General features: G+C 44.8%; 1 protein-coding gene across 1 annotated transcript in view; it reads left to right on the top strand.

The window, feature by feature from the left end:
• Positions 1-1,754: 1,754 nt before the first annotated feature.
• The window catches only part of LOC310953914 (attractin-like protein 1), a gene marked incomplete at its 5' end in the record, with an annotated part of 258,550 nt that continues 244,856 nt past the window's right edge, over positions 1,755-15,448 (top strand). The window contains one exon of the mRNA XM_083923179.1: positions 1,755-2,020. Within this exon, the coding sequence (XP_083779305.1) occupies positions 1,755-2,020 (266 nt within the window). The remainder of the gene's footprint in view (positions 2,021-15,448) is intronic.

Here is a 15,448-nt window from a genome sequence, read left to right as displayed (position 1 = left end):
GTCAGGATTGCAACAAGATCAGAGTCACTTATTTCATCCGACCCTTTATCTCAGAAACTCCAGATTCTTCAAATATGTGTTTTTATTTACAAAGTACTTTTTTAATATGTGATTTATGTTTTTATGCTTATTGTCACTCTGATCCTTTCCCATCTTTGTATTCAAACTGTTGCACAATAATTTCCCTCAGGATAAATAAAGCTTCTTCAATCTTGAATTAAGCGACTGGAGTTTTACACAGAGGACTCATTTTAAAGCAAACTCACAGTTCAATTCACATCCAACTCCTAAATCATCACCTCTTCATCCTCCATCAGTAAGATTTCAGGACCAAATTACAGAACGACTTTTTCTATTTGGCTGAAACTTGTACAAAAAGCATTTAACTGCAGTTTTATACTTGCTTTTCCTCATGTGTTGTTGTCTTTGTCTTATTTGTGTTACGCTGAGATGATTTACCTGCTCAGGGGTCAACACAGCACACACACACACACACACACACACACACACACACACACACACACACACACACACACACACACACACACACACACACACACACACACACACACACACACACACACACACACACACACACACACACACACACACAGTTTTTTTTTTCTTTTTTGTTTAAATGGAAATGATCATTGTTGCTCCCAGACATATTTAGTCATAACTTTACCACACACCACCCTTTTCTTATGTGTGTATTTTGAAATCTTAATAACTTTGTGAGCTGTTTGGTGGAGGATTCAAATCAGCCCTCTGGGTCTTTCCCCTCTTTGTCATTTATCATTTTTTGTAATCTCTATATTTGTTTTTAAATTATGTAAACACTAAAATAAAATAATAATTTAAAAAAATCGAGGTGAGCTCTCGTTTTGCTGCACATTAATAACACGGACTTGTTCCTTCCACTGTGAGGGCCGGGGCTTTAAAAGCTCCAGGTGGAGACCTGCCCGGTGGACCCGGTGCTGCACACCGGTGTCACGGCTTTGTCTCTGCCCAGTGTCCGTGTGTGTGTCCGGCTGCGTGTCTTACTGACGTTTAAACGGCACTGCCCCTTTAACCGCGTGGCCGTACTGCTCATGCTCGGGGCTTTGTGCAGGAGTTCCCCCCGCAACACACCAGCTGTGTGGACCGGAGAGCGACGGACAGAGACAGACCGAGAGAGAGAGAGAGAGAGCAGCGGGGGAGAGAGCTGCGACTGTCGCATCCTGCTGAGAACAAACCCGGGCAGAGGACACGTCTTTGTCTGGGCGCTCACCCAGCAGGAGAGCACCGGGCTGTCTCATCTCATCTCCGGGATCACGGCCGTTTGGTTGTTGAGACAGCAGCAGCAGCAGCAGCATCATCATCCGGTCACGGTGTTTTCCATCACAGCCCCGGCCGCGGTGGAAGTTCTCAGGGAGACTTGCGTGGAGCGCGTAACGGGGCTTTTCTTCGGCGTGTTTGTGTCGCTCCGCGCGGATGGATCCGGTTGGATTTGACAGTGTTTTTCAAGTCTGAACCGTCCCCCGTCAAAGTTTGGTGTTTCGGTCCTGCCCCGCAGCTGTCTGCACACCGCTCCGGGCTCCGATGGTGCGTAATTACCGTTTCCCCTGATCCGGATCCTCCGGCGTCACAGGTAGGCTGCTGCTGCTCAGACTGGATCCACACCGCCGCTGATGAACGCACATCACCGCACAGCGTGAAGTGACAGTCCTCTCTCTCTCTCACACACACACACACACACACACGCCGCGTCCATCATGGGGGATGTCGGAGGATTACATCTGTGCACCCGGGCGAAGGCGTCCAAACGGAGCGCCCGGCGGGACCTCTTGACAACATTTCTGCGAGTATTTGTGGTGCTTCATCTCGTGCTGCACACGGAAGCCTCCTCCTCCTCCTCTTCCTTGTCGGTGTCCAAGTCCTGTGAAAAGAGCTGCTTTTCAGGGAAGTGCGTCAACGGGAGCTGCGTGTGCGACCACGGCTGGGTCGGGGATCAGTGCCAGCACTGTCAGGGCAGATTCAAGTAAGTGGTGATGGATATGGCGTCTGCCCCGTGCCTGTGTGAGTCTCAGTCCCACAGCACAGGGTTCTTACAGGTCATTGAAAACACCTGAATTATGATTTAAGTTTCAAGCGTTGAAAAGTTTTGCCTGTTTTTGGATTAAAGTGCTCGAAAACGCTTGAAATGTAGACGCCAGGTTTACTCACAAACATGACTTTGGTTGTTTACAGCACAATAACATCCGATTTAATGTGACGAGGAAGTGCAATAATCAGTAAACTGTGTATAAATATGGAATTGATCAGAGCTGGAAGGTGCAGGGAAGTCTTTAAATAGCACTTTAACTTGACTGGTAAAGGTGTAGGAACCCTGTCTTACCTGTAATAGTGCGATTCATTGTGCCATGGTTTTGTTTCTTTTGAAATATTTTCATGGATTTTCAATGAAGAGACAAAAGTAAAGAACAGCACATCAGGCATGATCACAAAAATTAGTATAGACCATATACAAGCAGAAAAATATATATATTAATAATAGTAGAATACATAGGTTGGTAGATCTATACAAGATCATATTCTTGTTTGTACTGTGAGTCTAAGGGCTGACACGTTGAAGGTAATTCAGTTCTGGGTCCCATGTTTGATCAAACGTGTCCTCTGTCTTCGATGTGGAGTCTCAGTCTCTCCAGATGGAAAGGGTTCGATAGTTCCAGATAATTTTCCACACTCGTGAAATCAGCTGTTTAGCGATCACCACCCCAAACTGAACTGCTCTTCTTTCAGATGTATTGACAGACGGACGACACTTGTGGCCCCAAGAGTAGGAACCAGGGGGTTGGGGGTTGACTGCATGCCCAGGATGAGTGTGCTAGTGCCCATCCAGGATTTACATCGGTTACATGTTGGTGGGACGTCCGGGTGAACTTAACGAGCTTTTCTAACGTGTGATGGAGTCTGTGGAGCGCTTTATTCTGTATTAGCTTTGTGTTAGCTGAAGACGTTCGTCCCACTTTCATCATTTCTCTTCATATTTAACTCGTCTGCTCGTGCTTTTTTATGAGGTTCTGAGTTCACTGGAGCTTCATCATGAAGTATTGGATAGAAAACAGAGATTGCTCCACGAGTGCCGGGGTCCAGACTGTTCATAGTCTCTAGAGCGTTGTGTTTACATTTGTGCCGTTGTTCATTATAGGTGAACAAACAATAACAAACATAAGATGATCTGGCATCGATTAGTCAGTTAAATAATTAGTCCCTAACTATTTTGATTATGGGTTATTTAGTTGGAGTCTTTTTTTGTAGCTTGTTAAATGTGAATATTTGCTGGTGTCTTTCCTCTGTGACAGTAAACAGAACATCTTTGGCACATTTGAGGACATTTTATAGACCAAACAACTAATCCATTAATGCATAAAACCATCAACAGATTAGTCAATAATGAAAAAAAACTATAAACTACGCGGCAGTTAAAGTGACAAACATCTACAGCAGGAGAAATCAACATCCACACTAATGGTTTGAAAGCAGGGTTTGTACTTTCACTTTAAAAAAGGGATGTGCATACTTCTTCCACGGCTGGTTGTAGCCTTTTTAGGGCGCCCTCCCACTGTGCGTCTGTCCCGTGCCCCGTGCTTTAGGGTCCTTGTCCCCCCCTCCAGGCCCGTTTGTACTCACACTACCTGGGCCTCGGAGAATGCTTCTTGCTGCCTATACGTCATCACGCCGTAACACGTCACACGCATTGATGACGTCATGGCGATGCGTGGCTTTGTTTCCAGATCTTTCCGTAGACCTCAGAGTTTTTGTGCGTCTTGTCGACTGTTTTTGAATCTTTTCATCGACCAAATCTGCAGTAAACACTCCACCTCCGCATCACACCAACGTGAACCTTTCACCGCCATTGTTTGAAATGTCCGCGCATGGTCCCTCCTTCTTTTTTCTACGTCCCAACAGGCGCACAGGAAATGACCTCAGAACCGCCGTAGGCCTCGTGCTCGTACACGTGTGCACGCTCGTGCTCGTACACGTGCAAACGTGCTTTACTAAAGCCCTGCTCTCTCAGACGGGCCGTGGACAGCAAGCGTGCCGCTCCTAGGGGCGGTACGGTTGCACTCACACTGGTCAAATGCACTAGACTGTACCCGTGAAACGTGCTATGGACAGTGTGAGTGTGCCCTTAAAGTCCTTTTGGATGTCACCTGACTCATTCAGCAGATTGTATGAGAGGCAATTAATGCCACAGTAAAACAAAGATCAAGTCCGCTGATGTCCTGTTTTGCTTTGGCAGATTTTATATCTAGAAATAACTAAACCTGACTTCTTCTTTTTTCAGCTGGGTGAATCAAATAGAAACATCCGCAGCACATGCACACATGAGTAGGTCACGCGAGAATACGTAGTAGATAAGTGCAGGTTCCACCGGTTTAATTCAATGAGTGCAAAACACTTTTCTCAATATGACGGCATGTCATTTTAATCCGCAGACAGCAGATTGGTCAGTGCCGCTCTCTCTGTCAGGTCAGAGAGACTACACAGATCCTAAAGAGCCTTCGAGGGCTGCTGTGTAGCTGTCGCTCTTTAAAAATTCATCAGGATTCAGAAATCGCTCGACTGATATCTCGCCTCTGAGATATCAAACAGGACAGGGGTGGAGGCCGAGTGTAGCTGCCGTTCAGATCCAGAGGGAAGTGAGCGATGCAGCTGCTGAAATGTCTGCGTTTCGTTTCATTGGTTACTTTGCACACGGTGGAGGTGTTTGAGCACAACGGGCCTTAATGCAGGAACATTCTCATCACTGTTCGTTCATACAAATACGCAAAGTTATGCACCGCAATTCATATGTAATACAAGTATTTATTACTGTAGAAATTATGTCTGGAGCAAAGAAGGAAGGTGACGTAGCATCAGAGCGCTAACATCCCCGTAAGGAGGAGGGTCAGGGTGGTGGTCAGGTCCAAAACATAGGCAAGATGGAGGCTCTGACAGTAGTTCCATCTCAGCGCCACAGAGGACGCCAGAAACAAGATCTCTCAATTCTTATGGAGTACAACTTTAGATCAGCGTAGTTATGCCCCATATAAGGTTTATCTTATTGAAGACGTCCTCTCAGAGATCCTAAAGGGAAGTGGATCATTTCAACAGCGTCAGCAGCAAAGGCAGTAAAGAGGCCTGATGATGATGATGAAGCACAGCCAGTGATGACTGCAGCAGCACGGGGTCACATAGTTAAAGCCGCTTTGCAGTTTTAAATGCTCATATTGATATTGTTGTGTTAAAATAACGATAATATCTTCGATCATTGTCCACTTCTTTTTAGACGTGGTCATTTTGGTTCTCTTTGGTCATTTAACGTCCATTTTTTCCACGTCTGTGAGTGTTTTGCATCTATTTTTAGACATTTTATGTTTCTATGTTGTCATTTTCTTCCTCTGTGGTCACTTTACATCCATTTTTAATCACTTTATGTGTCTTTGTCATCCTTTTTGTCCTGTTGGCATTGTCGGTCGTTCAAAGCCCAAGTCTTTTACTGATAATAAGAACTAAAGGTGGTCATTTAGCTCCTGATGGCTAACGTCATGTGTTTTGCTGCTACAGAGCAAGTAAACAACAGCTTCACACAAGGAGTGTACGTACATATGTATGTATGTATGTTACCAATAGACGAGTTCCACAAGTATTTAATGCTAAACCTTCACAAATGAAGTGGCTTCTAAAGGTTATTGAAGTCCATTTTGATCGATATTTAAGGGCGGCACAGATGACTCGCTCTCCCTCCCCTCTCTTGTCTCTGTGGCATCGTTCCCCCCTCATAGCCTCCAGAGAGGATGACATTACCTCTTCACACTCCCCCACAGCCTTATCGGCACACTTAAGGACGGAGAGACGCGGGACCTCGCTCTGGTACTTTCTCTCTGGAGGATTGTATCGATTCCTCGGTCATTGTGATTATTGTGAGCGCCGTGAACAGAAGAGACAAACATGACGGGGACAAGCGTTTCCTCTGGTGTCCTGACTGAGTAGTTCTCACTTTACCACAGTGTGAACTTTTGCACCGCTCTCTCACAAACGTAGAACCGTTTGAGTAAACGGTGTAATCCTCAAATCTATTTTTGGACACGTTGCAGGTAAATCATCTTGAGACGCATCAGCTCATTTTAAAAGACTTTAGGAACTCGATACTTAAAAAATTTGATGCACGTTCTTAACATTGAAGCTTCTTTATTTAATTAATTTAATGTAAATGTAATGACACAGATAATTATTACGCTGTGGACACCACATCCATGGGTGACACGTGCCATGAGGAAGATATGATGGCATGAATTAATGAACTCATTACAAATAAATTAATATGAATGAGTGTATTAAAAAAGAATTAACTGAATGTAAACATTAGTTATGTCGTGAATAATGAATATATAGATATGTAAATAGTGTGTACAGTGTAAACATGTCTCTTCTTGCAGGAGGCCCATAGTGTTATACAGTCAGTGCACAGTATGTTTAACCCTCACGTGACCACCTTTGAAATCATAACTCACTTTATTTATAGTGTCACATCATAACGCAGGTGGTCTCAGGGCGCTCTCCGTAGATAGAGCAGGTCCAGATTAGTTCTGCCCGACCAGCACAAAACATTTTTGGCTCCTCTTATGAAGTGGTGCTGCCCCGTCAGTGTGTGATTGACCAAACTTTTCACTGAAAAACACTTAAATATTAGATTTTCAGATGTTACAAAGGCATCATTGGTTTCAGCCGACTGTCTTTTTGTTTGGTTGAACTTGTGTGATGAGAAACACGAGCTTCTGATTCACTCAACATCTTCATTTTCTGTGTTTTGCATTTGAACAAATCAATTTTCCTGATGTTAAATATGTAAACTGACTTCCACTTCTGCTCACCGTGAACAGACAGAGCTGTGAACAGTTTACCGCAGTTCACTTATTGCATAGTAAATGGTAAAGGGACTTGTACTTATAAAGCGCCTTTGTAGTCTTCTGTCTACTCAAGGCGCTATAATCATTTTATCCATTCATTCATCTTCAACCGCTTGTCCCTGCCGGCGTCGTGGGGGGGTTGCAGCTTACTATAATCATTTTATATATTAACATTTAAAAAGATCTCGTACTCCAAAGTACCCTGAGGGGTACCCCCCACTTGAGGAACACTGGTCTAGACCACACTCCATGATTTATTCATGGTTTACAGAGACTCAACAATTCCCCCATGAGCAAACTGCGAGTCGCCAAGCAGCGAGTTGGAGACGAGGCTCCACGGTGGATGATTAATGCAGTGGATGCACTTAATAAATCATACGACTGTCTGGACTTGGTGTCAGGAACACTTGCCAGCAGCAAACATGGGACTCTTCTCTACCGACCAAACCAAATGTTCTTAACGTGACGCTGACATTGCAGTTGACCTTGTCGACCGTTCGAGGCGTCCACAGTTTAACGCCGTGGCCTGTGGGGGAGTTTTAACAGCAGCACCATGGCTGGGCCCCTGGAAACCGTTGGCAGCCACTCTCGTGCACCGTACCCAGCCCTGTTGATGCATCCTAGTTATGGAAACATGGAAACGGTACCGCAGATGACGTGAAGCAAATGCATCGTGGCCGTCCCTCCCCAGATGAGTCTGTAGTGATCTGTCCGTCCAGTCCATGAAAACGTGCCGCTGCATTCAGCTCGGTTTATTCTAAAGCCTCCAGTAAAAGGGCTGCAGCTATCAAATCTTTTTGTAAGCGAGTATTCTGCCAATTATTCCATCGCTTCATCGAGTAATTGGATAAAAAAAAATTGCGTTACTACTAACCTTTACTAAGGGCGCCCTCCCACTGTGCGTCCGTCCCGCTCCCCGTGCTTTAGGGTCCTTGTCCCCCCCTCCAGGCCCGTTTGTACTCACACTACCTGGGCCTCGGAGAATGCTTCTTGCTGCCTATACGTCATCACGCCGTAACACGTCACACGCATTGATGACGTCATGGCGATGCGTGGCTTTGTTTCCAGATCTTTCCGTAGACCTCGGAGTTTTTGTGCGTCTTGTCGACTGTTTTTAATCTTTTCATCGAGCAAATCTGCAGTAAACACTCCACCTCCGCATCACACCAACGTGAACCTTTCACCGCCATTGTTTGAAATGTCCGCGCATGGTCCCTCCTTCTTTTTTCTATGTCCCAACAGGCGCACAGGAAATGAGGGGATGCTTCCAGCTCAGATGCTGAATCATCAATTACATTCTTGGCTTATTTTAAGGTGTGAAATGATCCCAAACTTTGGACGTTCTCCGCCTCTTCTGTGCTGTTTCTCCACCCTCTGTCATCACACAGACTGAAATCCGGAGGTAGTGGTGTGCATCCGCAAAACGGTCCATGTGGAACAATGATCCCTGCGCTGAACAAGCCGCGTAACTCACAAGATAGGAATTAAACGAATCATCGAGGCAGACATTTTGCCTCAAGGATTTTTCTGTAATCGAGTAATTCGAGTAATTGTTTCAGACCTATCCAGTAATCCATGTGAAAAACATCCACTGGAGGTCGTTTCAGTGGATTGTGAACTAGTTGAAATTCACGTCAACATCTAAAACTATAGAAAACACAGGACTGCCGCCCAAATACGTGTGTTATCTCGAGGCTTCACAGCACTCGTGTCCACCTGAGCTGTAGCTAAAGTGAGGACAGACCAGAGAGAGAAGGTGTTTCAGTATCAATGTGCTCTGAAAATACTAAAGCCTCAGAGGTCACACACACACACACACACACACACACACACACACACACACACACACACACACACACACACACACACACACACACACACACACACACACACACACGTGACTCATATCCACACAGACAGATCCAATAAAGGAGGAATAGGGAGTAGATTTTGTTTGTCCATTGATTTAAGGTGTTGGTGCTCTGTGTGGCTTTATTGGTCTGCAGTCTCCCCCTTTGTTTTCTTATGGCGTTCTCTCTTTCCCCTTGTTTTCTCTTTCTCTTTGTTTTCTCTCCACTGCTCTTTGTCCAGACGAGATCAGGGAGGTTGGGATTAACCAATTTTGCCATAACTGTGGTTACATAACGTTGGTTTCATAACCGTAAGGATCCTAGATGCTACGATAGCTTTGATGTTGTGTGTGTGTGTGTGTGTGTGTGTGTGTGTGTGTGTGTGTGTGTGTGTGTGTGTTTATGAGAGTCGTCCTGTCACTCACCTGAAGTCTTGAGAAAAAGAGCTGTAAAAATGTCAGAGGGAACTCACATTCAGTCTTATATTCACCAAAAAACTCCTTAAATCATCAGCGTGGATCCTTTAGTGTGTGTCCAAAAAGAGCAGGGAGGTGTTGGAGAAGATGATATCCAGTTATCAAAGTGTGTCAAGTGCAGAGGCTCCAACAGTGTGACTATAAAATAATATATTCACTGATTAATAATATTAATCTCTTGCAGAGTGGATTTCACATTATGAGGTGACCATTTTGAGTCAGTGTCTGTTGTGAAAGTCTCCCACAACAACAATATGGATGTCTTCTTAGTGACTGTCTCTACAGTTAAGGCGTGGTTGATATCTCAGTTAAAACATCATTAGAGCTGCATCAATGTGTTCCACGACAACGTGACAAACCTGTAGCTCTGACCTGGTATTGATGTATAAGGTTCGTGTTGTTTGCGTTCATGCTAGGCTGAAACAATTACTCAAGTAACTTGGTTACAAATTCGATTAATCCATATCTTGCGAGTTATGCTGTCTGCTCAGCGCAGGGATCATTGTTCCACACGGACCTATTTGGCGGATGCACCACTACTACATCCAGAAACACTGCAAACTAGAACTGTTCTACCACAACATCAGCTGGGATGGGTAGCCCGTTAACGCCACTTCGGCGAGCGCCACTGTTTCGGTTTCACTAGTGCTGTTGCTGAAGAGAGCGAGTCACTCTTCCTGATAATATATATCTCTGATTCATTCATAAATAAATCTGTTTCATTAAACACGTGCGTCACATAGAATTTTATTCACCACTTTGAACTGTTTAAATAGTCACTTATTCATGGTAAAATCGAGTGTATTGCCTTCAACACAAACACACACATCTGTCTTTCTCACTCTCCCTCAAAGTGTCACACACACAAACACACACAAACACACACCTGTTAGGTTACAACACCCAATAGGCCTACCCCAAACAAAATATATTTCTTGCAAAATAACGCAATACTTATAAATCCGATTTATCGATTGAATAATCGGTAGAATACTCCAAAAAGATAAGATGGCTGCAGCCCTAGTTCATGCTAATACACAGAGTAACATTAGTCTTCATTTGCAGTGGTGTTGGTGTCATCTTTTTTAACTCCAGAGGGAGAATCAGGCTTGACTTTTCTTATTTCTTCACTAACTTTGTCTGTCTGCTGTTTGGCTCTGGAGAGGAAGCTTTCAGCACACTTATCACAACTAGTTTGCTGTGAATTGTGAATTCCAGGGGTTGAAGCCCTGCATGTTGGTACAGTAGGAGATGGGATGTGAATCCCAGTGTGTTGTGTTGTCGTCTGGGTTGGTGTCAGGCTCCTTCTGCTATCTCCACTATCTTAGAGCTGCTGACAACACTGTGGACAAACGTGGGTCTGGCAATCCAAGACTAATTGTGTTGTAAACAAGAGCCTTGTAATTTACGACGTGCCGTAACAAACTCACAGCTCCTTTCACTTTGACACTGAACGTAAACTTTGAGTAAACGTCGGCTGGTTTTAAAGGACACCTGTTGTTTTTGTCCTAAAGCAGCGAGTTGGTAACGAGGCCACTGTGCAGTTTGGATTGGATTAAGGAAAACACAGTATTTCATTTTAAAATATAAGGTCCGTGTTTGGCGGCTTCATACTCATGGATGAGTCTTTCTGTGTCAGGCGCTCGCTGTCGTCTGCGGCAGTAAAGAGACACTTTCAGCTGCAGGCTCTCCATCAGACTGAAGAGGTTACCTGGTTATCCTTGATTAACCTCGCAGTGGAGAGGCGGCTGTGAAACACCCGTGGACGGACGTGGCCTTGCGTCTGGCGGTTTCAACATCAAACCGTCTAATGCGGCACATCAAAGTGAATGTATTTGCCTACGGTTTTCCTGGTCCGCAGCGCTGCATTAATCTCACTTTGTCTCTTGCATGCTAAGTGCAGGCAGCCAGAAACACCAGAGGCCGCGGTGAAATGAACTCAAACGTCTTGAGTCGTTATCTCCCGACAGAGATGAAGCAGGAGGTTCTGGAAAAGGATGTTGATGGAGCTAATTGATAGGAATCAAATCCCGGTCTCTCTCTCATGTTGCTGACTTGCTGTAAAGCCGTCTCCCAGGGTGCAGCAGCATCCGTGGAGGTTTCTTCCTCTCAGACAGCTGGAGCCGAGTTCGCTGTATTTATCACTCTGGATAAATGCGCCGAGGCGACTCAGAGTTCAGACAACTCCGCAAGACGGGATTTAAAGATGAACCACCTCTTCAAGTCTGTCACGAGTAACGCACATGGAAATAACACTCCGCCTGCTCATTCTTCAAAATGAAATGATAGAAATCCTTTTTTTTATTTCAGAAATGAGATTATAGTTCTGGATTAAACCCGTCCACTACATGTCTGATTTAATCTGTCGACTAATACTGCGAGCGCAGTTTAGATGCTATGGTGGCACTGAAATCCTATTACATGACGTTAGAGGCTGTTATGGTTCCCCTTCAGCGCTCCACATCACGTCCGTGCGTGGCAGCAGTTTGAACTCGGTACCAAACGAATTACGTCGGCACTAAAGCCTCTGCAGCTCGTTGAAGTCATAGTGAGTCAGAGCCGAAAGGTTGGTTACACTTTTAAAAACTCCACGCAGGCAACAATCGCTGCAATAAAATACAATATAACATAATATAATATATCCTCAAAGCAATTTTAGTCAAAAGCCAGGCTGGGACTGGACCAGGACCAGGACCAGGCTGGGACTGGTCCAACTAGCTGGTGTGAGATCCAGGTATCTAACCTCTCCAACGACCGGCGTTGGAGTCACAGGAGGACATTTGTGAACAGTTGTTCTTTGAGGTTGGATTGTTGAATGAAGGGATGAAAGGGCAGCATTGTAAACTGGAGATAAGTGGTGTCTCAGACCTCCTCCTCTGTTTAGCGATGGTTTCTCTACTTTTACATAGATTGCTTCTTTTAGTCCATCTATGTAACATGACTGGATAAATGTTGTACACTGCATTTCATCGACTTCCGGCGTGAACGCACTTCCACCCTCCAAAAAGCCAGTTTGAAGTTGGAAGGGCACGATTTTGGACACAGCTAAAGAAAAGATGCTAACTACACTTTTACCATTCGGGTACGTCTGCTAGTCCACCATTTCAGTGACAACAGACTCCTCATCTAAGTCTGACGCCGGCTTCAGGACGCTAACAACTACAGATTAGCTTAAGAGCGCTAACATTAGCTCCACGAGCAGGCGGCTCACTCCCGCTGTCAAATGTCACCATGTACTTCAGCCACACAGAGGATTTCCTTCCGGACTCGAAACGATCATTCAATTATCCAAATAGCTGGTGATTAATTTAATAGCTGACAACAAATCAGTTAATCCACTAATTGTTGCAGCTCTGACACCAATATGTCTGTGATCGTTCCGGGTCAAGAAACGAGTTAAATCCTGATAGACGTGTGAAAATACTGTGAACGACTCGAGCCCGGAGGCTGAAACTGCCTCAGGAGAACGTTTGACACCAGCAGGACGTTCGTCTAACAACACTTATCTCAAAAACACGCTCAGCATATTTCACGACAGTCAGAAATATGCAAATGTGCACAGACGGACACAAAATGATGTAAATATCAACCCACGCCCGAAGGTAACGGGAAGGAAGCCATTCAAGGACAAAACAACCACATGAGTGTTATAGTGAGAGACAGGCTGAGTGGAGACAGAGTAGAGTGCTTTTCCGTGCGTGTGTGCGTGTGTGTGTGTGTGTGTGTGTGTGTGTGTGTGTGTGTGTGTGTGTGTGTGTGTGTGTGTGTGTGTGTGTGTGTGTGTGTGTGTGTGTGTGTGTGTGTGTGTGTGTGTGAGATTATGTGTGCTTAAGCCTCAGGCAGTGTGCAGTGATGATGACACAGCTCGTGAACTGAAGTTGCCACCGCGCCGGGTTCAGTGTGTTTGTGTTTGGGAGGGAGAAGCATCGGACGGCCATCTGTCCAGTATGTGTTAATCCTGCTATGATGAGAGCGAAAGCACTCACATAACACACACACACACACACACACACGGACACTCTCACAGAGTTGGATCGGTGGGTGTATTACATGAATCATAACCCCGTGAGTTCCTCCCTGAGGCTGCGGTGCTTTCAGAGAGATGGGCAGTGTTTAAAATCCCGCACTAACCAGAGAGCGTCGTGCGATCGAGTCAATACTTTAAAGCTACGAGCGGCCTCCGCGTTAAATCTCTGTCTCGTAATCATGATGTCACAACCTCGCTGTCGTGCCCCGAACGGCGCCAGTGGATCAATAGTCATTTGGCCGTGTGCGTACAGTCTGAATGACCCAACACACACACACACACACACACACACACACACACACACACACACACACACACACACACACACACACACACACACACACACACACACCATTTACCTCCTCAGTCAGTTGTACAGTAATCAGATTAGTGTTTGTGGTAGTGTTCCTCCAGCTCTGCATCATCAGACGAGTTGACGTCTTCCATCAGAGTGTAATAGTGGCTGACTCTCTGTGTGTGTGTGTGTGTGTGTGTGTGTATTACTCCAGTCTTTAATATCCGGCTCATGTTTCCGTATTACTGGACAATAACAAACATGAGTCTTGATGATATTTTGATCCATTCTCCGTTGGACTGAAGCTTCGTAATTCCTGGTGCCATTAAAACATTAGACCATCGTTACACTTCCCCGTATATTACATGAGTTACTGAAACTTTGTTCTTTTACAGTTTCAAATTTGAAGTTTGTATTAAAATCACATACAAAGCCTCTTTTGCATTTTCCTCGGCGTAAGAAAATACAATCTGTGCACGTTTTCCTAACAGCGTCATACGTCAGCCTCTCTCTACCTGCCTCCGCGCTTTTCTTTTCCCACCATACATCGACGGTTGCTCATAACGTCTGGATCTACTTCTCTAGTTGTAGCTGTGTTTCTCTACTTAACTGCTCTTTTTTTTGTGTCCATCCAACACTGAAGTGTCGTCTCTCACAAGTGCTCATGGGAGTTGTAGCCTCATCGTATCACTTTGCCAACAGTTTATTAATTCAGACGACCTTTGAGAAGACTACAGTTAAATTCATCCGGCCAAAGTGGCGAGTAGGAGCAACTGTGTCACCCGCTGCGGCTGAAATTCACCTGCATGTGGCGGGTGGGTGGGTTTTAATGTCCAGCCCTGATTGTGACCCTAACCCTTATCTTTTGAACCAAGTAGTTGAAGTCTGAAGGCTCACTTCTCCTTGTGAAGGGACATATATACGGAGGTGTAGTGGACGATGTAGGTCATATAATATCTTTACAACGATATATACAAATACTTAATCGTCCCCAAGGTGGAAATGTGTCGGTTTCACCATGTCATAAAAACAAACACACGTACGACAAAAGACAATAGGCTGAACATACACATTCATAAAAATTCAGCATAATTACACAGATCTACTAAATACACACTGTAAACATGTAAATTGAACACTTCGGCCAGGAGTCAAGAGTGGGTCTTCCTCCTTTCTCCTCCTTTATCGGCTTAGCATGTTAAAAGTTCATCATACAGAATATATGTTTACCATATTCTGCACCTTATTGCTCCTCCCAACTCAGGTTACTGTACTGCATGATCACATTAACAGGGTTCATGCAGGTGCTTGAGTTTGAATTTTAACGTTGTGTTTTCAAGGTTTGTGAAGTGCTTGAGTTTTGGATTAAGAAAATGCTTGAAATTCTAGCCTATTGATTGGTTCTAGGGCTAAACAGCGATGCATTGGTTAGCACTGTTGCCTCACAGCGAGAGGGTTCCTGGTTTGAATCCCAGCTGGGGCCCTTCTGTGTGGTGCATGTTGTCCCCGTGTCTGAGTGGGTTTTCTCCGGGTTCTCCGGTTTCCTCCCACAGTCCAAAGACGTGCAGGTGTTCGGTTCATTGATGACTCTAAATCACCCGTAGGTGTGAATGGTTGTCTGTCTCTGTTCGTCTCTATGTGTCCTGTGATAGACTGGCGTCCTGTCCAGGGTGGACCCCGCCTCACGCCTGATGCCCGGGATAAGCGGTTGAAGATGAATGAATGAATTATTGATTCTATTGATTTTTTTACCCTACTGTTAATACAAAAGACAGTTTTAGTTGTTTTTAGCATAATACCATCTCTTTTAAACGTGATAAAAAGGTGAAAAAATAGTTTTTAATTTGTATGTATTTGTAAAATGA

The sequence above is a fragment of the Echiichthys vipera genome, assembly GCF_963691815.1.
Source record: "Echiichthys vipera genome assembly, chromosome: 11".
Classification (NCBI taxonomy): Eukaryota; Metazoa; Chordata; class Actinopteri; order Perciformes; family Trachinidae; genus Echiichthys; species Echiichthys vipera.
The sequence above is the reverse complement of the archived record's forward strand: the minus strand, read 5'-3'. Positions and strand labels throughout refer to the sequence as shown.